Here is a 24,728-nt window from a genome sequence, read left to right as displayed (position 1 = left end):
AGCAAGTGCTGTCACAGCTAAGACAATAACATTCTGTTTAATTTGCCAATAATTTATATGGCAAAACCACTAAAATGTGCTTAATCCTTGAAGAGATTCAGTTGCTTGACTCCAGATTTCAAAGAAAAGCATGCAAATGCAGCAACAAAATGCATTCCGTTTAATCAACTGAACACATAACAGACTGATTCACATTGTTTTATGGCATCAAATAACAGTTTCTGATGTGATTCCATGTGGGAGAAACGGGGAAGGTTTCTGCAAGTATATTTTGGCAGGGTACTAGGAGAGGTCCCAGACAGCTGATTTCTTAATGAAGTGTTAAAGGTTTCCAAAATTTAACTCTCATAGGAAAATAAAAACTTCCCCTCCCTACTATGTCTTTAACAGAAAGAAAAGACCGCAAAAATCAGCTAAGTATGCCAGTTTTAACTCACTTAATTGCTAGAAAATGTAATTTCCTTATTTTAAGGTAAATACAGTATTTGTTTGTATCCCACTATGTTAGTACTGCAGCAGATAAGCTATTAGGTTGCCAGGAAAAAAAAAAAAAAAAAAAAAAAGAACAATATCAGGACAAACCATTTGGAAGCAGAGCTGAGAAGGGTCATCCAGCAAAGTCTATCGGAGCTGACAAAAATTGACACTTTTTATTTCAGTCAGAAAATAAAAGGGAAAGGGAAGGGAACCAAACAAACCCTCTGTGGTTTTAAGTAAAATGAAATATAGTTCAGAATAATTAAGGCATTTTTACAGTACAGAGATATGAAGGAAGAAATGTTATTCTAGAGAATGAACTGCAATGTGTCTGGGAAAACATATGGAGAGAGAAGGGGAAAAAATTAAAAGAGATGTAGACACATTCAGTATGGTGGCAGCAAAAAGTTCTAGCCACAACTGCAAGCTGGCAATGCTCAGAAAAGGTTGTAGTTCCACCAAAACACCTCAAGTCTGAAATTTCAAATATATTTTCACTTTATTTTATGAATGCCCATCAGATATATATCTTTGATGCTACAGCACACTGGTTGAATAAAAATCAACGACATAAAAACCCTCTTCATAAAAGATCCAAGAAGTGAAGTCCCAAAGCCATGACCATTTACTCCGTGAGCATATCATCTCTGACAACCATATATAAATGACATCATGACGACAAACACAATGTACAATAATAAGTGTGCAATGATACAAAATATACAAAAAGGAATGTGTATTTCATATACATTCAACAATACCCCATAAAAATCTTTGTTGGGAAAGTGAAGTGCCTTTTCAAGAACAACAAAAAATGTACACCACTTCTGTAAAGATGCCTGAAGTATCTTCCATCAAAAGAGTAAAGCCCGTGTTCTGTGACAGGAGATATAAAAAAGATGAGCTGAATTTTCCCTAAAGAAACAAAAAAAAAAATCTAAACTTCATAAATTTTTCGTCCACATCTGTAGTATAATAAAATATTCGGAGTGCAGAAAATTCAGTTTAATTTAAATTTTACTTAATAGGGCCTTCTTTTATAGATAGATGTAGCTCAGTCATATAAAACCAAAAAATCTCTATTCCTTATTGTAAAAAGACCATTTCTGACCATGTGTCTCTTCTGGCTTTGATGCATTCCACAATTCACATAATTTTACAGGAATGGAAATACGCGTCTGACCGGAGGTCAGCATAAGATGGGTTCCTCATTTTCTCCAGGCTCTATACAAGTCTTGTATATTTTTTCCTAAATATTTTTTGCCTAATTTTCAGATTCCTTTGAGTCTGACTTCAGCAGGAATTTCAGGAAATGATTAGGGTGGGCATTATGAAGATCTCATGCTTACAAAGTGGCTGACTTTATGAAGTCCACCTAGCCTCCAGTTTTCAGGGCAACATGTTGTGCCCTCCTTTCCAAGCAGGTACTTGCATTGACAGCAGAAAGCATTTAGATGCTGAGCTGCGTAAGTGCACAAGCCACGCTCAGCTCCCCTGGGCATACATCCTCATTCCTTGCCCAGGTCCAGAAGCAGAGATGGCTGAGTATTTTTAATAAGCCCCTTAGCTGATAAAACTGATCCCTGATCTCCAAAAGTAGAGATTCTTGCCTTACTTCCAGAGTTCAGCCTTTGCTGGCTTGCAGTCTATGGGAAGGTGGCATATTGGCAGCCCAAGGGAGGGGAGTGAAACTGCCACCAACCTCTCTTAAAAGGACAAGCTTCCACAGAGAGCACTGAATGCCGCTTCCACTGTAGATACCATTTTCCTTGTCTTTATAGAGCTTGAGCCTGCTATTGCCTGTAAACTCATGGGCCCAGATCTGCTATTTATACTACATCAGCTAACACATTTATATTCAATGGCATCAGGTTTTACTCCGATCCTGATTGCCATGGATTAGTCATCAGAATGGGTTCAACTTGCAGGTGCAAAACCATGCCTCTTGTACCAGAGGTCAATGCAGACCATCAAGCCCTTCAAAACATTAAAATCAAAAGCATTCTCCAGAGTTCAACACTCACCTGAGGCCCATTCCCAGTACCATTCACAATTTTCATTTCAAGAAAGACTCACAGTTATGCTACTAAAGGACAATACACAACATTTGCAGGAGGTTTCGAGCCTCTCTGAAAATCATTCTTATGAATATGTGGAGAAGGAATGATAGGAAATGAAAGGTACCTATAAATCACATGGCATGCCTGAGTGATGCTCAGGTGAATGCAAAAAATCACGTTATTTGCAGTATGTATATCTCTTCCTGAGTTGAATTTCATTCCCAGTATGGAATCCAAGCATCTGCTTTCTTTTTTGGCAAGGTACTCAATCGCGTGATAAGGCAATCCAATTTTCTGGTTTGCTTTCTGTCTTCTTTCTTCCTAAATGGCTGAGCATTTCTCACTGAGATCAACACTACAATGTGTGCCAGAACATGTTTAAAATATGGTCCTGTAAAAATAGAAATCAGGTTTGTTTCTTTGAAGGCAGCATTAATTATTCATATATTCTGGGATCTTGAAGATTTCAGCTGAACAGATTCAAAGTGATCGTCTTTTTCCTGCAATGGAAAAAACAGGTTTCAGTCAATTGGGATTCCTCAAATTCACTCCACCAGTTGTTACAGACACTTGTCTTAATATCTCCAGAGCAGCTTTTGCCAAAGACTTCACTTCACTTCTACCACAGTAACTAAGAGTACAGTTTGACCTTTTCATTATTATTTAATAAAACTACTCATTATGAAAAAGAAATAATGCAAAATTGTCAAAATTCTGTGAAGAAGAAAGCCAAGAAAAAAGCCAAGAAGAGAAAGAGAAAATTTTTCATGGTACTTACTTTAGAGGGTGCAGGGAAGGTTTGCATTACATACTCATAGTATACAACAGATAGCCAGAGCTGGGGAGTTGCAAGATAGCCATACGTATTCTTATAATTTCTTAGTAATTTGTTCACTACATTGAAGAAAATGTTTAGAGCAAGGCCTGTGAATGTGAACACCACTACCCTACTCCTTGATGTCCATCCCTACTCCTTCTCGGGAACACCCACAGGAGAAAAAGTCTACAAATCCTCTGAATCTAAAAATCAGGGCTGGATTTTGCCTTCTGATTTTCCTGCTAAGTGACAGTCCAGCCCATCTGCCCAGCAGGTATCAGGGTGTGAAGTGTGGACATACGCATTACTGTGTGTATGAACAACCCAACAGCCCACACAGGAGCTATCAAAGAGCCCTAACAAAACTACTCACTAGGAAATGCTGGCTCTTGCTTCGTGTACCCACCATTTATACTTGTTGATGTATGCAAACATTCTGGAAAATATGTTAAGCTCACGATCTGGTCTTTAAAGCAGTCTCCATCAGAGATCAGGACAGCCTGATGCAGATGTGAGAATGAGCAGGGGAGAAAATTATCCTACACTTGCCTACAGCGGAGAACATATTTCTTCTTCTGAAGGACCTGGAATTGTTATGCTGGAGACAACAGATGGAACTAGAACAGCTTCCAACCTGAAGCAGTTTCATAATTCTTTAATTTCTATATTCTCATTAAAAATAATAGTTGTTTCTTTCTATATTACAGGCCTAGACCTGAATTCCTTGGGTACTCAAAGCCATTAATAGCTTCCTGAGATGTTTTGCCTCAAAGAAATGCCATTGCCTGAAGCTCGAACATATAGTTAGGATGCTTCAAATTTTTCTTTCTCTCTCAGTTTACATTTCTCCTCTTTTTCTCCACTGTTTCCTCTACGTATTTTTTCTATATTTTACATGCAAATGCAGCAGGAGATGAATTTCCTCAGCTTTTGCACAAATGAAAAATGATGCCTATAACGTTTGTTTTGGAGAAATATATATTAAATTCCAGTTGTCTGCAGGGATAGAGGACACAGATTTCAGTAAGCTAATGAGGTACTTTAAGCCGAGTTTGCCAGCTACGAGTATCTAGCAGGAAAAAAGGAACCAGCTTAGAAATATCTGACAGGCTGGTTTAAAAAGGAGAGAATACAATGGATAGAGGAACTTTAAAAAACTGTTTTTGAGTCCAAATAGGCATTCAAGTGGTCTGAATGCTAAAGTAGTAAGGCTTACTTTAAAGAAAAAAAAAAACACTTCTCCCATGCTATCGTCTCTATACTTCTAATCAGGCAGAAGCCAGTGGTTGGTGCTGCAAATGGAGTCAGCAAAGCTTTTACAGTTACCAGGCATACAGCAAAACACGACCCTCACCAGCAGCACTGATCATTACACTCAGCTACAGCCAGCCAAGCCATTTCATGCACACAAAAAAATATCATCAGTGTTTCAAAGTCATTCTCTTCCTGTACAATTCAAAATGGAATCAACTTCCATTTTTGTAACAGCTTCACAAAATTTGATGTGATTTCATTTTATTTACATTTTCAATATTCTTAGCATTATATTCTGCTCCTTTCCGCAAGAAATTATATTGATTTTGCAAGACAAATATTCAGGCTGGGAGCAAGAGGAAGTTCTGCAAATTAGCTGTGTAACTGTACCATCCTAGGAGAGAGATCTGGGGAACAGGTAGTATGGAAAGAAGAAAGCAGTTTGACAAAAAAAAAAAAAAGAGAACAAAGAGAAGGGAAAAATGGGGAAAAGAAAAGAGACACAAAGGTTTTGTTACATTGCACTCAATCACAGAAAGGAAATAATGAACACTCAAAATTCTCAAAATTCAAGCAAACAAAAAAGTGACTTCTCAAAAGATTTCATTATTATTAGTGAAGGAACCTTCTTATTTTGAAACAACCCTCTTTGGCAAAACTGTTTGAAAGAGAAAATGTCAATAACCTTTATCCTGGTCATAATAGATGCCCCAGCTCGACTGCCTTAAAGACAATAACAGCTTTCCCATTGACTGCAAGGCATTTGGAATAAAGACCAGAGTGCTTGTGGGATCTACCATGACAGTCCTCTGTTGGTCCCCTGAGGGACACTGAAAGGGGTAAAGCAAAAGTATTCAGACATATAACAATACTGCATCATGTGCTGCAGAAAAAATGCTTAGTGCTGCTGCTGTCCACTGAAACAGAGGAGGTTGCTGCATTGGGGGACAGGTTTTGGCTGATGCCTCTCTTCATCTGAATTGTATAATGCTGGAAATTATGGTTCTCAAGGCAGCCATGAGGCCAGCCCAGGTGAGTGGCAGGCAGCTGGCTAGTGGCTATGTTCCCAATATTAATTTTCTTTATCTATAACGGCTGTGTTTGCCTCAGTGGAGGAATCTGGTAGGAATCAAGGAAGAGGGGTTCCCCCTGCCGCTGACTGCTCTTTTTAGGCATGACCCATACAGTAAAGAACACTGTGGAAAGCTCTCTGCAGAAGAGGGAGTGTTTCCTCAATGCCCCACAGCATTTATCATTATTCCTTCTGTGGATTTCAGCAGGTCGACTATGGACTGGGTGACGTGTGCATGGGAGGCTGCACAAAGCACTGTGCAAATTAGCATCGCAGCCTCATCACATCCAGTAATAAATAACGGTAATAATTATTTTTAGTATTAATAGTAGTAATTACTACTTACCTTCGTTGCCAAGGATTTGAGCTTCCCCAGCAGTGACTGCTTATTTGAATATACTATTTCTTCTTCATTATCTTCTCCTTCCATTATAGCACAACTGTCAGCAGCTGGCAGCTCACACTCTTTTGAGTTCGCTGTCATCACTAATTTGGAATATTTATACTCCAGCCTGGAGATATAAAGCCAGACAGGTATTGTTTTTTTATGAATGTCCCATATTTAAAGTTTTTGTAATTTAGATTATCTGAAGGCCTTCCAGATAGGTACTTCTGAGGTAATTACTAGGAATTGGATACTGTTCAATCATTAAAATTGCATAACCAGAAGAGTATTAACAATACATTCAATACCTGCTCTCCAGATTAGTTCTCTAACTTTAGAAGTCTCTAGAAAAAATCCATGTTTTTTCCAAAAGACCGAGAGTAGGTATGTCAGAGTTTCCAAATTGTAGAATACGCAAGAGGACTTCCTGAGGCAACAGCAGCTCTTACTACAGACCGTGTCAGGATCTACTTCACAGCCCTGTCCAAAAGGCTTTGGGGGTGAGAAAAGGTGTGTAACAGTGTGAGGTGGGGACCACAATGCTGGCACCCAGGTTTGCTGAAGCTGGATACAGCAGGGGGAGATGAAATACTATGGAGGTGGAGTCACAGTTTGAAGGTTTATGGCATGAGGACATGTTCAGGATGCAGAGGACAAGAACGGGGAACAGACGGTATGTTCAGTCTGACAGACAGGGATCTTTGTGTGTACCAGACATATCCTGCCCAAATAGACCTAAGCAATATACAGTCAGGAATCCTATTTCAACCCCACTGAAAGGTATGAAGTAGACTGAAGGGAGATCCTTTTGGTCTTCAGACCTTGAGAAAGCCGTGTTGCTTCAGGACCTAAAGTCAACCTCAAAATCTCAGGGGTTAAAAAGACAGATCCTATTGGGAAATCATCCCATAACAAATTATTGTATATTCCTTGCGAGCATTTTTGACAGCCATTGTTGGCAGAAGAAGTCTCATCTTGGTGGATTAACTGATCCAACACAGCATTTTTCATCAACATTGTCAGAAGTTCAGATCCACGAAATGTCTTTCTGTACACCACATCAAACTTACTTTTATATGCAACACAATTTGCAGTACTTACTTCTGGTTCTTCTTCCAAAAATAGCAGGTCAAGGCTATGAGCAAAACGGCTGTGAAAGCACCAACACCAGCTCCAACCTTTAGCCAAAAATCCACCGTTTCACAAGTGCTGGTTCTTTTCTCTGGCAAGGGAACCCCTTTAATGCAATGCTTTGGCTCATTCCATACATACAAGGTTTCCTTTCAAGCAGAAAGCATAGAATAAACAAAAAGTGAGCTGTTTATAGAAACTATTCAGAGTTGAAAACAAGCAAGTTTTAGGTCAGACGTCTTTTCAATAAAAACAAACCAAAGCCTGTACTTCAGGTTTTCAGATTCTACGTGCAGTCATATTTGTCTGCTCTATTGTCCCCTTGACTGTGACTGCAGGTTCAGACATGATAAAAGGGTTTCCTCTTCTTTATTGATCTTCGCCTGACACAGTTTGGTTTGGATAGGGATTATGAATTGGTTGTGCCTGCTTTGGAGATGTTTATCAACAGTTCTGAAACAGTGAAAGGACTTCCAAATATTTGACCAGGGAAGGCAGTAGCAAAAAAGTTGCTAACAAAGTAGAATGAATTTCTAAACCGAAATTCTGAACCCTTCCCTAGTCTGCTTTGATGTTTATGGCTGTTTAGGGATTGAAGTCCTTTGGGCACTCCATCCTATACAAACAGCTGCCTGCACATATGAATGAATCCGGAGTTTAGTTCCCTACATGTACAGGCACAACCCAGCTCTCCTGCAGAAACCATACTGCTTTTGCAGTATGTGCTATGGGCACAAATATCCCTGAGTCTCAACACAGCTCCTGACTGATATACGGCTTGCACCCAGCCAGCTCAGAGTGTGCACTGAGATTCCCCAATTCTACCTGCACTTAACATGTCCACTTACACACTGAATTTCAACAGCATCCAAGTTTTACCCAAATGAACCCATGTGACTTGGAGCTGGGGGTGCTGTACCTGAAATCCTTTTTTACAGGCTCCCTCAATCTCATGGTAGTCTTGCTCCGTGCACAGAGGGCAAGCTTCTGCACTTTCCCACATGAAGTAGAAAGTGCACCCATCACAGGTGCCAGCAGGGCATGAGCTAGGAGGAGAGAGAAGCTTAATTATCACTTATGAAACGTTCTGGAGTTTGCATCCTCACTCCATATTGTGTTGCTGAAGACTGGTAGTGGTAAGTACAATAAATGGGTAAACATCCACCATGTCAGCAGATGGAAAAATCTGGGGGAAGAATTTTTCCATTTAAAAAGTGCTGTCACAAGTGAAAACAGATGTTGGACTGTCAAAGGTCTAAAGAAACAGTTCAGAGTTCCTGGCAGTGAGCGCTACCTACACACCTAAAATGAAGAGAAGAAAAAGAAGCAAGCCTTGGAGACCAGTAGTACTACTCCAGTGTTTCACCATCACGAGTTAGAGCAGTGTGCCTCTCTCACTATTCTCCTGCACTGGGTGATTGTTCCACATGAATGCTACAAGCAGTTCCTGCTGTTGTTACAATGATGTCTGGGTGATGTCACCCACATGGAATATACTTGTCTTGTCATGGTTAATTACTAGAAGGATGTTCACCAGTTAATGAAGAGGTAACAGCTTCTCTTAGTCTAAGAAAGACTAATGGACCTATTATGTATTCAGCCGGCAGAACAAAGTTGTGCTGGCAATGCCGGGACTTTCACGCAGCTTTTGCTCCTGACAACCGCATCAGTTCTAACAGCAGCAGTGACCAAAAGTCCCTGCACAAAATTGGGTTGTGTGAATGTGAAATGTACCCATACAGAAAAATTGACTTATTTTTTTCTTAAATCGACTTTTTCCTGTGTCATCTGGAAAGCTGTTACCCTGATTTGAAGGATTGAAAAGTCCACAGAGATAAAAGCTAGAAGAGAATAATTGATAACTATGCTCTCTGGACTATGGAATATTGCTTTGCTGCATATGACAAGAGCATTGACAGACCTTTCTCCTCTTTCATCTCTTTTGTCTTATGCTGCAACTTCACATGATACTAAACAGTGTCTGGAGGATCAATGAGTTACATGCAATATTATATGACATTTATCAGGTACCTCAGTGTTTGAAAACATGTCTGACTTCTGAGCTAATCAAAGGGGGACTAGGAATGGAGAAGTCAACAAGAAATGAGATACAGTATGTCATATCATCTATGTGCTGTTTCTACCTATCCTCATGCTGTTAAAAGCAAGGTAGGTTACTCCTCTCACCACAGGTGAGTTATCTATCACAGCTCACATCATGAGCTACCTACAACATCTCTTTCCACAGAGTTTAAATTGCAGATGGTCTGAAGGGACATGATAGGCACACAGGTCCCCAGAACAAGGCCTTCACCTGTGAGAAATGAGTGAGACCTCCTGGCGGGTTGATGAGGGAGACAGCACTTTTCATTGCTGTTGAGTAAAGTCACTAATGAATTTTGTAAAGGTTGCCTGAGGCACTACTAGGATACAAATACTTAAATACCTGGGCACAGAAAGTTCTCCTTGGTCCGGTTTGTTGGGGTTGCATCTCATTGTCACAACAGTTGTACGACCATTTTCACAGGAGGTTGTCACTGTTGAAGACCTAATATGAAACAAGAGGAAGAATGTGCAGTCAGAAATATGTTTCCACTACAGAAAAAGTGCTCTGAGATGTCACTCAGGGAGCTGCTCTGTTCAAATTCTGCCGAGCCAAGGAATAAACCTGCCCAGAAAACAGGATAGAAAACAGAATTGCTGGCACTGTGTATGGTGAGTAACTTGGATGGAGGGCTTATGATGTCTCGGTCTTTGCCCAGAAACTTAAGAATCACCCTGTCCTGAAACAGCAGAAGGCAAAGAGTATTCAAAAACTGCACCTTATTCCAGCAAGACAAACACTGTAAGCCAAATTAACAATATGCTCAAAGTAGGGTCACTACTGTGGGGTTCAGTCTGCAGAATCAGACACTTAAATTTAAACGTTTACTTGTGCATGAAGTGTTGATATCAAAATTGATATAGACAATTAAAAACTATCACTGAAGCCAACACAGAGAGCCAATCAGTACAACAGAAGTAGGTATGTGCCTTAGGATAACCTGAATTGTCCCACAGCTCCGGAGACTGAACTTAGAAACTCAGTTCACATGCAGACACCAGCATGTAGGCATCTTAATTGAGGTGATATTTGAGCTAATTCTTATCCAAACTGAGATATTCTTGATATGGAGGAAAGTGAAGAATAGGAAAAGCATACTAACAACTTTGCAGATTGGAACAATTCTTTTTAACATGGTTCGGATCATTTTTATAACATAAACTAATAAATTAATGTAAAAGAAAATGGACAATGGACATATCAAAGTCATATATGACAATGTATGGAAAATAACATGACATTGGAAGTGGCACTTAGATGAATCAAAGTTCTGGTATCACTGTCTGTCCACACATCAAGTGTAATTTAGATTTGAGTAAACAGTGTTGGCTGATTTCAAAAGATGTCCTTCAATATGCCAATCATTATCAGCCAGATAGTGATTAAAGTGAGAAAGGTTAAAGGTGGATTAAAGATCTTCCCTCACAACTTTAGTTTCCTTTAAACAAATGAAAGTTGAGGTATTAATAATCAGTATTTTTTACCTACTTGTAAAAGAAATGCACATCAGGTACTTTGCTTGGAGAAGGAGGAAACAAGTCTGTCTTGATGCTGATATTTTCCAGTGTTGTTTCAACAGTAGCTCCTAAAATTTGAGAAAAATATAAAAATAAAAGGAACAAGCTAGGAATGGATTTCTGAGGGGTTCACGTGTAATATTTTCTCAGTGTGCAAGGTATGTTTTTCACATAATAGCATTTCATGACTTTATTATACATTGTACATTTTCCTTTATTCTAACTGAACTTTGCAGATTTGTATGTTCCTCATACTGTCTGATTTCCTCCTACAGACAAAAAAAAATAAAAATTAATAAAACAACACCAATGTAAATTGATTATACTCTTTTGTCTGAATTTAAGTTTACCAGAAGATACCACAGAATCATAAATTAACTCAGGTTGGGAAAGGACCTCTGGAGATCGTGTGATCCAACCAACTGCTCAAAGCATATGCCTTGCTTATGATGCTTGTACGTATAACTCTTAACACATCATAATCATAACACCCCGAGCAATCTGTAGTATTGCAGGGGAAAAAAATGCAATGACAAAATTCAGAAGTATTATGGATTCATAGAGAAGCCTTGATGGCAAATTTTGGATAAAATGACAGGCTGATGTGTACAATAACACAGGTCTGCATGAATTTTGGAGGAGAGCTGAGAAAGAGGAAAACTCAAGTAACCCAATTTCTCGCATATCTTTTCAATCCCATGAACCGGAGAACAGAAAATATTGGTGCTGCATTGCAACATTTCAGAAAGAGGGAGATGTACAAATGGGACAGACTGCATCCTCCTGGTGAGGTGAACAATTGCTAGAACTGTAATAGAAGCAAAGTGGTAGCAGCCAGCAACTGATGGGAAGATGGGCAAGGCAAAGAGTTTTCTTCTTGTTCTTACAACAGGTCAGACAACCTGGCTGCATTCTCAGGACAAGTCAGAGCCTGTGATCATGGAAGCAGAGGGATCGATGAGCCCATTAACATTCCTGAGGTGGTCATGCAGAGGATGCTTGCAGAGCATCATAGCAACACAGAACAAATATGAGCTGTGTTGCAGCAGCCAGCAGGAACATGCAAAGAAAGACATCATGTTATTGTGGAGGGGCTTCCATTATGAGAACACACACAGGAATCACTTGGATGATCACTTCTTCTCCTCAAAGACATTGCATCTAACACAGAGTAACTTAAATTTGGATCTCAACCCAACAGACAGATATTCGTTACTCACTATACTGGAGATGATAGCTCCTAGGGACCTTAATATATTCAACAGAGGCAATGAGAGAATATTCCTATTCGATATGCAGAACTGCACAGTTGGCATCCCTAAGTGCCATTTCCCAAAAATAAGAACACTAGAAGCAAAATCAAGTGTGGGGAAAAAAATGTTATTCCTTGGAAGATATTAATTAGATAGCTAAAAAGCCATAATCACTCTCTCAAGAATGACGATAGTTTTGACTAAGAGTCCACCTTGGATCCAAATAGCAATAGTAAAGAAGCAATTTAAATAAAAACATTGGCACAAGTTTAATGGAGGGGGAATAGAGAATCAAATAAAACTCTATTTAAATCAAAAGTTATGAGTTACAGAAATATGATAATGGATGCTAAAGACTTCAGGGAAAAGCTTGTGTTTGGCAGCACTAGAAAAATTGTAAGTCTGAGGCTTTTTTAGAAATACTAGAAATAAAATATACCTTATGGATGGGAAAGGCAAACTTCAAGCACTTTAAAATGTAACCATAGTAGTAAAGAAAAAACAGCAGATCTTGATATTTTTTCTCTGTATTAAGAAAAAATCAGGACTGCCTGCTTGCTTTCCAAGACAATGATTGAACACCTCATTCTTTCAATCCTCTAGCAAGAGAGGATTTTCTTATCTACTGGGGATACACACTTATAAACTAGCAAACTCATACCTATCAGTGACCAGGCTAATGGGATCTCCCACCTACAGATATTTGTCCTTAATAGAGCATTTAACGATAGTGAAAGGCCAGAAGACTGATAGAGAGGGAATATGGTGCAGAAATCCAGAAAGGACAAAACTGAACCAGATGATGAAGTGGCCAACAAAGATGATGTGGCAAATTAAAAGAAATGGGAAGTGGAAGATGAGTTATAGTTAATGGATTGATACATAATAAGTACCAGTCAACACGAATTTATGGAGAACAGCTCCTGGTGAACAAATCTAATTTCATTCCTTGAGTGCTGATGAATTTGGTTGCTAAAGAAAATTATGTAAGTTTATCAAGTATTTCACTAATTACCACAAAATTCTAATTAAAGAGTTAGTAGTGTAATACCAATTAAGTACACACTCTGGATTAAAAAATATTTAACTAACCAATTATAAAATTATCTGGCCATGGCAAATTGTCATCAAATGTGGTATGACTCCAGACTTCTCTAGGCAATGACCTTGGAGTCCCAAAATGCAAGATGATCATCAGTGATATGCATGTAACTATATAATCACTATTGGTAAAGTATAGAAAAGACAAAGATGAAGAGGAACAGGAATACAATACAGAGCAACTTCATTCACTTGGTAAGCTGGTCCCACTGAAACTAAACATAATGAATGGAGCCAGGTACTACACGGGATGAAGGCCAGTCCTGAAGAAGAACATCCCTTGGACACTATAATTCTCAAAAAGATCTAGAGTGGACAACAAAACCAAGAAAACATCATGAAATCCCATAAGTTTGGAAGGGCTCAGATATTCAATCCCTGCAGGTAAATGCAAACGTGAAAGTGATTTTCATTCTCTTTATTGTGAATTAAATGCTGGAACGGTATTTCAGTCTGATGCCACACTAAGAAAAGGAATAACAAGTTACAGAGGTTGCAGAAAAATCCTCAAAAAGTATTCAGATGTTTGAGAGAAATACATGATAGCAAGAGATTTGACAAACTTGGTGTGCTTCGTTTATGTGAAAAGTAGGCAAGACAGGGTGTGATGAGCAGGTGTGAAGAACCAAGTGTACAAAATATTTCTCCAGGAAGGAAAAAGTGGCTGTGAAATGGAGGAAAAATAACAAGAAACAAGTGCTGAAAACTGATGCCAAGCAAACTCAAACAGGAAATGAAGCTGCTTTAAAATAAAATATAGAGATAGTGTTTGGCCAGTGAGGGGGGAAAAAAAAAAGAAAAAAAAAAAAAGAAATACCAACAACTATGGAAAAGCTTTTATTTCTGGCACTCTTAAAAGTCCAGGCTGAATGCTCTTCCAAAGACGTGCTTTTGTCAAACACAAGTTTCTGGGCTCAATGCCAGGGAGCAAGTACAAACACTCTGTGCCTGAAATGGATAGGTGAACAGACTAAATGACTTCATTGTCTGATCTGGCCTTAGACTCTGGGAACCTGTGAGCCAGAACAATGCGAGACATAATGGTGTGCACTGCCCCATGCTGCTCTAAGTCTCCTCTTTCCTCACCTAATTATGTCCCAGCACCAGCTTCTTCTTCTGAAATTGCCTAGTGGGGACTAGGCATGGGCAGAAACACTTGGACTAATGGGACTACTACAGTGACTGGTCTTACCCTACATAAGGTGGGCAGGAAACATGAAAGAAAATGAGTTCTTTTTAGTTACGTTCTCCAGATTTTTGTGCTGAAATTCTATGCACCATGGGACCCACAAGACGAAACTTGGGAAGAGTGATTAATACAGGCAAGGAAAACAAAGGAAAGCCCTTACTCTTCTGCTAGTGCCATCAGCTGAACTGAACCAGCAGTAAAAGCAATGGCATTTGTCAAGATCTGCTTCACAGTTCAGAAGCAAAGTTTGACCCTGGGACTGAATCTTGGGCTGCTCCCTACCCGGCCCCCATGGTAATGCAGCACTGCTGAGCTGAGAAGGATTTACTTTGCAGTCCTAAATATATCAGAGAACATCCCCGACAAGTTTCCTCTCTAAAATACATCCACCTGTCCCTTTGTCTGGTATCTTCAAGCATTAGTCTACAACACAAATGGTTCTGGTAACCCTATCTTGGGGCTGGTGCTGTTCAATAACTTTCTCAATAACATAGACAATGGGATCAAGGGCACCCTCTGCAAGTTTGCTGATAACACCAAGCTGAGCAGTGCAGTTGATACAACAGAAAGAAGGGATGCCATCCAAAGGCATCCAGACAAGCTTGAGAAGTGGGCCCATGTGAACTTAATGAGGTTCAGCAAGTCAAAGTTCAAGGTGCTGCACCTGGGTCAGGGCAATTCCAGACATGAGCACAGACTGGGAGAAGAACTCATTGAGAGCAGCCCTGCAGAGAGAGACTTCGGGGTTTTGGTGGATGAAGAGCTCAACATGAGCCAGCAGTGCGTGCGGGCAGCCCAGAAGGCAAACTGCGTCCTGGGCTGCATCAACAGAGGTGAGGCAAGCAGGTGGAGGGAGGGGATTGTGCCCCTCTGCTCTGCCTTGTGAGGCCCCACTTGGAGTGATGCATCCACTGGCGTCTGGAGCCCCCAGCACAAGAAAGATGTGGACCTGTTAGAGTGGGTCCAGAGGAGGCCACAAAGATGATCAGAGGGCTGGAGCAACTCTCCTCTGAAGACAGGCTGAGAGAGATGGGGATGTTCAACCTGAAGAAGAGAAGGCTCTGTGGAGACCTCATTGCAGCCTTTTAGTATTTAAAGGGGACTTAAAAAAAGATGGAGAGCAAGTTTTTACACAGGCAGATAGGGATAGACAAGGGGAAATGGTTTTAAACTAAAAGACGGGAGACTTAGATTAGATGTTTGTAGGAAATTCTTTACTCTGAGAGTGGTGAGGCCCTGGCCCAGGCTGCCCAGAGGAGCTGTGGCTGCCCCATCCCTGGCAGTGCCCAAGGCCAGGCTGGATGGGGCTTTGGGCAGCCTGGGCTGGTGGGAGATGTCCCTGCCCATGGCAAGGGAGTTGAAACCGGGTGATCTTTAAGGCCCATTCTCACCCAAGCCATTCTATGATTCTATAATTATCTTCTACAGGACTTCAAAATACAGACATCTGCTCCATGTCAGGTACATCCTAAACATACATCAGGTACATCTTCAACACAGGAGAAGGATGAGAGGGATATATGTGACAGCTTTCTTTCCCAGGTCTTGGGAGCCAAGATACCATAACAAACAGCAGGCTTCCCGCAGAAAGGCACTGAGTATGTGGTCCTGGTGCACATTCAGTTTTCAGGGACTAAAAAGTCTCATTTCAGGTGGTTTGTTTTGTTGGTTTTTTTTGTTTGTTTGTTCTCTTCTGTGACCTAGAGCATTCACTTGCAGCAACATGCAAAAGACATAGCACGTACCTAAGAACCTGTCAGCAAGGCTGTTGGACTGCAGAGCCAAGGCCGTTCGGAAACCCTTGCTGTCTGAAGGAATGATGGTGGACTGACAGACAAAAGCTCCCACAAAGTTGGAAAAATCTTCTGATTCTGCAACCATGTCCTTCAGAGTAACATCTGTGATATTGTCATTGCAAATAGCCATCTTTTTCCCCTGCAGACAATCAGGAAAAATGGGGAAGCTGTTGGTTGCTGATAGGATGTGAAGAAGTTTGGGAGAAATTGCAAACTTCCTGATTGCAAACTGTATGAGCTTCATTCCTATGTTTTAGAAACAACTTGATGTTTCTATCACGAGAGAAACAAATTGCAGCATTAAACTGTGCCATTGTGAAGGCTCCGATTAAGGCCTCGTATAGACTCAGGAACAAGATGTCACCTCTGCTATATGTCTTATCAAAAACCTGTGTACAAAGCACTTCTCTCTGTTTATCTTGACAGCACAGTGCTTGCAGAGCATAATAAAATGGCTTGGGAAAAAAAAACAAAACAAAACATATTGCCTGTAAATAATATACTGTAGAATACCTCTTTATTTGAGGTTTAAACCAGATAAAATATTCTCAAAGCATGAATACGTGAAAAACATAAACTGATACATAGCCTTCAAGGCTGCATTAATGTCACATGTCAAGACCAATGTTAGAATCTCAGAACAGCAGCAGTGAAAGGCAAATCAGCAAATTCAGCAGGCCTGACCCTCCAAAATGCCAAGCACACAGACTTGGTGCTATGGTTGACAGTACTGTAGTACCAGGGAAAAACGTTTGGGAAACGAAGACCAGATCCACGGGGGAGTATCTTTGTGGATCTATTTATCACCAGCTCTAATTCAGGTCGGTAAGTATGTATTTAAGCCACAAAGAATGGAAACCTCTGTAAAGAAATATGACTACTGATTTGCCTCAACTCATGAAAACCCTTTGGTATATGGAAAAGAGACTTCAGAACTTTACAGGGACAAACATTAACGTAAACTGCACGCACTGGCTTTCATGGGGTAATACCCATCACTGCTACTGCTCCAAAATGTCAATTTATGTATGTGACAATATGCTCTGGTACCCTCCAAATCCCAGGGAAAACCCTGACTCAGGGAAACAGGCTGAAATATGCCACAGAAGCAGCAGAAACTGTTCTCGTTCATGGACTAAACACGTTTTTCCACCACTTCAACAGCAACATCTCCAGCCAAGTCACAAAGGAAGAAACATGGAAAGTAGTCAGCCACTGAAAGACTTATGCTCTTCATTTGAATCCCTTGGTGAAAACACAAAAAGGTCAAGGTTGTGACCCATGTGACCAAAGGCATGAGAACTGAGAAAGGGCAAGGATGTGACCGTACTTTCAATTCTGAGGGTTACTTATGCCTTAAGCCCTGTCATCTCTGTGCTGGCACATCACATACCTGCTTATGGCCATCTGACTGGGAACAAGATCCAGAGGAAAGCATTTGTACAGTGATGGTGAGAGCTCAGCTGTTGGGGGAGCCAAGTTCCTCTCTCAGTGTGATTCCCCCCAGCGCTCAATGCCCACAGAGCTCACCTCATTGCCACACAAGCTGATGTTAAAGAAGTGGAAGAACTTGGTCCCACGGGAGGTGAAGCTGGGCCCGCTCATTAACGAGCCCACCTGGCTGAGGTTGCTAAAATCATAATTCAGGCTCTGGTTATCCTTGAAGTATGACACCGTGCAGTCACTGAAGCAGGCAGAGTGGTCCTTCAGAGGAGGAGAGGAATACATTAAAGAGCAGTTATGAACCAGCAGCAAACTGTACAGTCAGCAACTGGGAGTTAAAGCAAGGAGGCGCAGACAGGACTGCTTTCCTTGTTAAGGATGGAGGGGGATTTGTCCTGTTTCTGTGATTCACCTTTCCCCTGGGAAAATTCCCATTCTGGTTTCAGTCCCTTGCAATCACATCTCAGAAGGGCTTTGATGTTCCTAAGCCTTGACTTCCTGCTGTCCAAGAAAATGCAGTTTCTTGCTTTGTTTTGTTGTGGGTGCTTTTAGGATCCCAATGTCCCAGCTTAAAACCCTGTAGACAGACCAGAACCATGGCCTCACTTACACTTGCATCTTGCAAAGGAAACCCAAAAATTAGAGCTCAAGAAACAGGGACAGGATATGAACCCAGCAGGAGACAGGAAGAACATGAATGAAATTGAGCTGTTCTTCAAGCCCCTGTGCAGTTCCTTGCCAAAGGATACTGCATGTGATAAACATTTATCGAGGTTTAAGGGCAAGTTCATACAAGACAAATTTGTTACAGGTTTCTAAAGGCACAGAAACATCATCAAGCTGGAGAGGTCCCTGAGTTTAAACCAGCAAGAGTCTGTGACAGTTTTCGATGAAAGTAACGTATATGTTTGCCTTGTTCTTACGCTGTCCGAATGCAGCTTCTTGATAGATTCTTGGACCATTTTTTTGAGCCAGTGTAGTCAATTTTATCTTGTTATCGCATGTGTACAAACCTAAATTAGACTAGGGGCATATCTGGAAGAATGGACTTGTTGGTTATAATCACAATCCCTTGCTAACAAAGCACATACCTGTAGGAAAGCAGTCAAACTGCCCCTTTGAGTGCTTATATTCCAAGCTACCCATCACTCTGAGACAATCACAGCTTCTGTACCTTGTTGCTCTTGCTGCCAGGCCCGCATGGGATGCAGGCCTCCCTGCCATAGACCTGGTGGATGGACAGGAAGGTGTTGGCCGGACACTCCTTGCACTGGCTGGTCTCCTTCTCGATGTAGTGTCCCGGCGGGCAGGGCACGCAGGACGAGCCCGACTGCTCGGAGCCTAGCGCACAGGCCCGGCAAGAAGAGGAGACTCCATCCACCGCGTTGGTCACCGTGATGGAGTAGATCTTTGCCATGTCGTTGATGAACTGCCTGCTCTGGAATGAGAGCCAAAGAAACCACGGTGGTTCCATCATACCATTGCATGTGGGCATTGACTTATGCATGCAGCTGCCTTTCAGTGTGGGTGGTTTATCCACAGCTGCCTCCCAAGTGACACTATACGGTGACAGCCACTCACCCCTTACAAGCAGCTTGTGGGTTTTGAGGGAAGGCAAGTGCTCTGACAGTGAGTGTCCAAGGAAAGCTGTGCTGTAAAGCCCTGCATGTAAAGAAATACTTACATCTTGGCCCTCGTTTATTCTCTGAAATGCCCAGGTAAACGTGAAGGAAGCATTTTTGGAGATGATGTGAGTGTAGGATTGTTTCTCTTTACTTCTTTCCCATGATTCCACCACATTTGTATTTTTTCGATTAATATCCTATAAAACAGGCATAATAAAATTTAAAAATAAAAAATTAAAGTGGGGTCATATGATAATAAACATTACTGTTTTATAACATAGTAATTAATATAAATATAAAGGACTTTACAATTGCATTTAATGCTTAATAAAGGAGCATACATATTAATCCTGCTTTCCATCACTGGCAATTTTTCAGTTGAGAATGGGTGTCTATTCAAAAAGATGCTCTTATTCCCACAACAGTTAATTTTAAAGTCCTATGGCAGATTATAAACATTATGAGGACAGATTCAGCACAATGGTTCTTTCAGATTTCAAATTCTGTTTACGTATAAAACACATGGGTACCAGTGTACAGAGAAGGGAAGGTTAAAATTCAAAGTTGTAGCTTCTATCACCTTTGGATATCCAGTCTGCTGGTGTCTTTAGTGAAACAGCATCAATATTTGTGCAAGAAAAAACTGTTCAGTCTATCTTTGTGTTTCTTATTCACCACCAGCTGTAAATGGTCTGGTGGAAGAGTAGATTTCATTAAATTACCACTAAATACAAAAAAGCACCAGCTTCACACTGCAATGGAAGGGGCAAGGGAGTAGTCAGACATTCGGTTACCTTTCTCAGCTGATGGACAACAAAAGTAAAAACAATGGCATTTTGTTTTCACAGACAAATGTCTGCTGTACTACAGATTCTCCAGGTCACTGACAGGATCAAGACTAAATTTCCACAGTTGCCTTCTCCCATCCCTCTGCCCTATTCCTTGACATGTGACGCTTTTGAACTTCTGGAGGAAAACCTGACCGCACAAGAGTCACTGAGAGTTTTAACAGGGGAAGTTCGGCTCTTTGGTGTCAAATGATGTCTTTTAAAATAAACAGACAACCAAGAATGGCTCACAATTCAAGCGGTGGGGGAATTCTGCTAGGTCACTAATTAAATCCTTTCTGCAAGGGCACCGCAGATACTAAAATAATGTCATGCTTAATCTTAGTCATGATAAACCAAGTGCAACTAATCACGCCAATGTAGAGGTATTAAAGTGACATGTGGAATACCAGGCTCAGTCGTCAGTCATGGAGAGAGAGGTCTCACTTACCGCCATAAAGTACAGCACACAATCTGCTGAACAGATGGTCTCAAAAATAAAAGTAATCCGTCCTAGTTCTGACCCAGTTGCTCCTGTCACTGATGTCGGTGGTCTATTTAACAGAGACAGAATGAAACATTTACAAGGTGCTCTCCAGACATGCAGCAGTCAATCCTCCCAATTGCTTTTTGTACAGCAGAGAAACCACTGAAATCCTGTCACATAAAATCTGCCCTTGCGGAACCAGAGACCAGGTCTGCACAGCAGCTCTGCACTGGGTATTGGGCACAGCAGGATTATTTTTAAGGGTTTGACTTCTTTATGGTACAGTTCCCACCCTACAATCAATACCCAAATTGGAAAGTATCAGTAGGGAATCTTATCACTTAAATGTGTTACACAGGAGTAGCTTTAAGTGATTTGCACTGATACATTTGCATCTCCATTTCACCGCTAGAAGATGCATTCAGGAGTTTCATGCAAGCCATGAAATATTCAGAGTGCTCCCTTGCTAACTATAAAACACTTAAAAATACCCTTGACTCCCCCAAGCACTCAGCAGCAGGGACCACTTTGGAGAATCCCCTGTGACTACAGCAGAGCAATACTAGGAAACACCTGCAATGGAAATGACTGCAGCTCAGAAATGACTGCAGTGGAGCAATGCTGGGACACACTGAACTTTCCATGGATATGTTCCTTGCTTCTCCTTTATTTTCATTGTTCTTTGGCCATACTGTGAAATAAAAAAACAGTGTTTGCTCATCTGATATAAGAAGTCACAACCCCACTCAGCTGAGATACAGCAGAGAAGGTGAGGTGCATTTTGCCATACCTTATTTGTCTTAATCATAGAATCATAGAATCACCTAGGTTGGAAAAGACCTTCAGGATCATCAAGTCCAACAATCAATGTGACCTACTGAGTCCCATCACTAAACCATGTCCCTCAGTACCACGTCCATACGTCTCTTAAATACATCCACGGATGGAGACTTCACCATGTCCCCGGGCAGCCTATTCCAATGCTTGACCACCCTCTTTATGAAGAAATTCTTCCTAACATCCAATCCAAACCTTCCCTGGAGCAACTTGAAGCCATTGCATCATATCTTATCATTTGTCAGATGAGAAAAGAGACCAACACCCTCCTTGCTGCAACCTCCTTGCAGGTAGTTGGAGACAGCAATGAGGTCTCCCCTTCAGCCTCCTCTTCTCCAGATTAAACAACCCCAGTTCCCTCAGTCACTTCTTATAACTCATTTTCTAGTCCTTTTGCCAGCTCTGTTGCTCTTCGCTGCGCATGATCAAGCAACTCTATTTCCTTCTCATATTGAGGGTCCCAAAACAGAACACAATATTTGAGGTATAATATATAACAATATAATAATGTAATAATAATAAATTAATAATAAAATAATAATATTTGATACCTGGTCTGAGCTAGGAGTCTAATCTCACTCTTTTGAAAAAGAAGAGACACAAGCACAAGGTAATTCATCCTATCTGAGGGTCCCGGAGAGGTGAGATGTCCTGTTTTCCCGAGGTTCCTGCACCTCTCCACTGGCTCTAAGGGAAGCACAGACTGTACAGGCTGTCTAGAGCTGCAGTGCAAAGCCACATGGGACCCATATCCACCCCATGGCATGTTTAAGGTGGTTAATTTGGGATGATTTAGAAACAGAGGGATAGGAATATCTTTTCTCAGTTTCCAGACAACCGACCAGCTGGCATCTCAGACTCAAGCAAACACCGCTAAAATGCAAAGTCGCACAGAATTGTCTGCTTCTATGGAATGACTGGAGACACAGGAGTAAATCTAAGTTCCCTCTTGTCTCTCATTCATGACATGTTTCATGGTACAAATGCCATCCAGAGGGACCTTGACAGGTTTGAGGTGAGCCTGTGTGAACCTCGTGAGGTACAACAAGGCCAAGTGCAAGGTCCTGCAGCTGGGTCGGGGCAATCCCAAACCCAAATCCAGGCTGGGCAGAGAATGAATGGAGAGCAGCCCTGAGGAGAAGGACCTGGGGGTGGTGGTGGATGAGAAACTCAACATGAGCTGGCAATGTGCGCTTGCAGCCCAGAAAGCCAACCGTGTGCTGGGCTGCACCAACACAGCGTGGGCAGCAGGACAGGGAGGGGATTGTCCCCCTCTGCTCTGCTCTCCTCAGACCCCACCTGGAGCCTGCGTTCAGCTCTGGGCCCAGCACAAGGACAGGGATGTATCAGAGCGAGTCCAGAGGAGGCCACGAGGATGATCAGAGGCTGCAGCCCCTCTGCTGTGGAGCCAGGCTGAGGGAGCTGGGGGTGTTCAGCCTGGAGAAGAGAAGGCTCCGGGGAGACCTCACAGCGGCCTGCCAGGGCCTGGAGGGGCTTCAGGAAAGCTGGGGAGGGACTCTGTGTCAGGGGGTGTGGTGGTAGGACAAGAGGAGTGGCTTTAAACTAAAAGTGGGTAGATTTAGATCAGATATAAGGAAGAAATTCTTCCCTCAGAGGGCGGTGAGGCCCTGGCCCAGGCTGCCCAGAGGAGCTGTGGCTGCCCCATCCCTGGCAGTGCCCAAGGCCAGGCTGGATGGGGCTTTGGGCAGCCTGGGCTGGTGGGAGGTGTCCCTGCCCACGGCAGGGGGTGGCACTGGGGGGGCTTTGAGGTCCCTTCCAACCCCAACCATGCTGTGATTCTATGATCTTTACACTTCAGAAAGGAAATTTATTTTCATTCTGGAGGTAATGTGAACTAGGTGTAAGAGGCAGAGGTAAATGAGAAATAAATGGAAAAAATCCTGGTCCTTACTTAAATCCTGGGATGTGCAGGTTCAAGATAAGGTAGTCATTATCAGAGCCTCCTGCCCCACTCTGGATGTGGTCACCAGCCACCTCCCAACCTTCACGGGACAAAAAAACAACAACAGGTTTTCAAGAAATTGATGGTTCCTTGGTCATACAGCAAAAAAATATTCTGTGTTACCATATGTTTTTAAACAGTTCAGTGCATTACTACCAGATGTCTGGTATAAGCTGTAGAATAGTATAATAATTCTTTTGAAAGAAAAAAAATAGTAACTGTATTAATTGCTGACTTCATAGGCAAATGGCAGCTTGGAATCATTGGACATTTCCTAACCTGTGCTGATCTTCCCATCAGAAGGGAAGATCCATCTGATCTCTTCCAGCTGCAAAACCAATCAGTCAATCAATCTGTGCATTAAATGTGAAGCATATACTTCAGTGCACCTCTCTAAACGTAAAATTCAAAGCTTGAGTTACATCAGCCTGACAGGGCAGATCAGATGGAGGGAAATCTCTCAGCGAAGGCTGAAGGTGAGAGAAGTCCTGAATGGGACCATTTTCACAAGTAAGCTGTGACTGCTCTCTGCTGCTATCTTAGTACATGTGCAGAGAGAAAGCTCTGAGAGCTGAATGAACAAAGACCACAAACTTTAATTAAGTTTTCCAAAAGAGTTATGTGTCTTTGAAAGTCATAGTTATCACAAAACATGAACAGAGAGAAATTAGAAAGAAGTCAAACTGTTTTTATCAATAGGGATATTCAGATGCATCAAAGTATATGGTGGGATGTCTTTAGCTGAGGGGACTTCATGTAAGCTGCAACTCCTGCCCTCTTCTGGTATAAAAGATGTTTTATTTCCTCTTTGTGATATCTAATGACACTGCTTCCTGCAGGAATTATCAAGCCTGGTACAATAAAAGAAAAGAGGGGGAAATTCTTTGTGATTCACAGCAAAGAGGATGTTCATTTTGATGAGTGCTCCATCACAACAGCGACCAGCACAGGAGAAAGACAGGCATGTAACAGTACAGGGAGTTGGCTCACCATTCATCCCGTCACACTTTGAATTGCCAACGTTAAAGCAAGAAGTCTTCATGTTGCTTGGCAGGATGTTCCACCACTTGTACTCAAAGCCAAGAGCTGGTTCAGTCCCAGCAGGGCAGGCTCTGCACTCTACAGTGAGAGAGGGCATGAAAAGGAAATCACACAATGAAACTACATCTCAAATAATGAACAAAGAATATAATTCATTTATTTATAATTAAATAGTTGAAGACATATCAGGACCAGAAGAGTAGAAATGAGACCAGCATTTTATAAATTGCAGATCATAACTTCACTGTAAGTGAACTACAACTGATCCCTCAAGCTGTATTTCCTTTTTAGTGGCTTCATTTCAAAAGTTGACCATACTGGTAAATGTAAGTCCCCACAAAATTCTGTA

The 24,728-nt window shown here is 41.5% G+C and overlaps 1 protein-coding gene across 1 annotated transcript in view; it reads right to left on the bottom strand.

Annotated features, from left to right (window-relative positions):
- Positions 1–966: 966 nt before the first annotated feature.
- ELAPOR2 (endosome-lysosome associated apoptosis and autophagy regulator family member 2) overlaps positions 967–24,728 on the bottom strand; it is a 36,679-nt gene continuing 12,917 nt past the window's right edge. The window contains exons 8-20 of the mRNA XM_035549427.1: positions 24,329–24,457; positions 23,288–23,378; positions 20,503–20,605; positions 19,284–19,421; positions 18,774–19,037; positions 17,687–17,860; positions 16,106–16,295; positions 10,789–10,885; positions 9,643–9,744; positions 8,116–8,242; positions 7,167–7,345; positions 6,027–6,192; positions 967–3,037 (exon numbers count right to left, since the gene is read on the bottom strand). Coding sequence (XP_035405320.1) covers positions 2,978–3,037; positions 6,027–6,192; positions 7,167–7,345; positions 8,116–8,242; positions 9,643–9,744; positions 10,789–10,885; positions 16,106–16,295; positions 17,687–17,860; positions 18,774–19,037; positions 19,284–19,421; positions 20,503–20,605; positions 23,288–23,378; positions 24,329–24,457 — 1,820 coding nt within the window. The 3' untranslated portion in view covers positions 967–2,977. The remainder of the gene's footprint in view (positions 3,038–6,026; positions 6,193–7,166; positions 7,346–8,115; positions 8,243–9,642; positions 9,745–10,788; positions 10,886–16,105; positions 16,296–17,686; positions 17,861–18,773; positions 19,038–19,283; positions 19,422–20,502; positions 20,606–23,287; positions 23,379–24,328; positions 24,458–24,728) is intronic.

Source organism: Cygnus atratus, chromosome 1 (assembly GCF_013377495.2).
Source record: "Cygnus atratus isolate AKBS03 ecotype Queensland, Australia chromosome 1, CAtr_DNAZoo_HiC_assembly, whole genome shotgun sequence".
NCBI lineage: Eukaryota > Metazoa > Chordata > Aves > Anseriformes > Anatidae > Cygnus > Cygnus atratus.
This window is presented reverse-complemented; position numbering and strand designations above follow the sequence as displayed.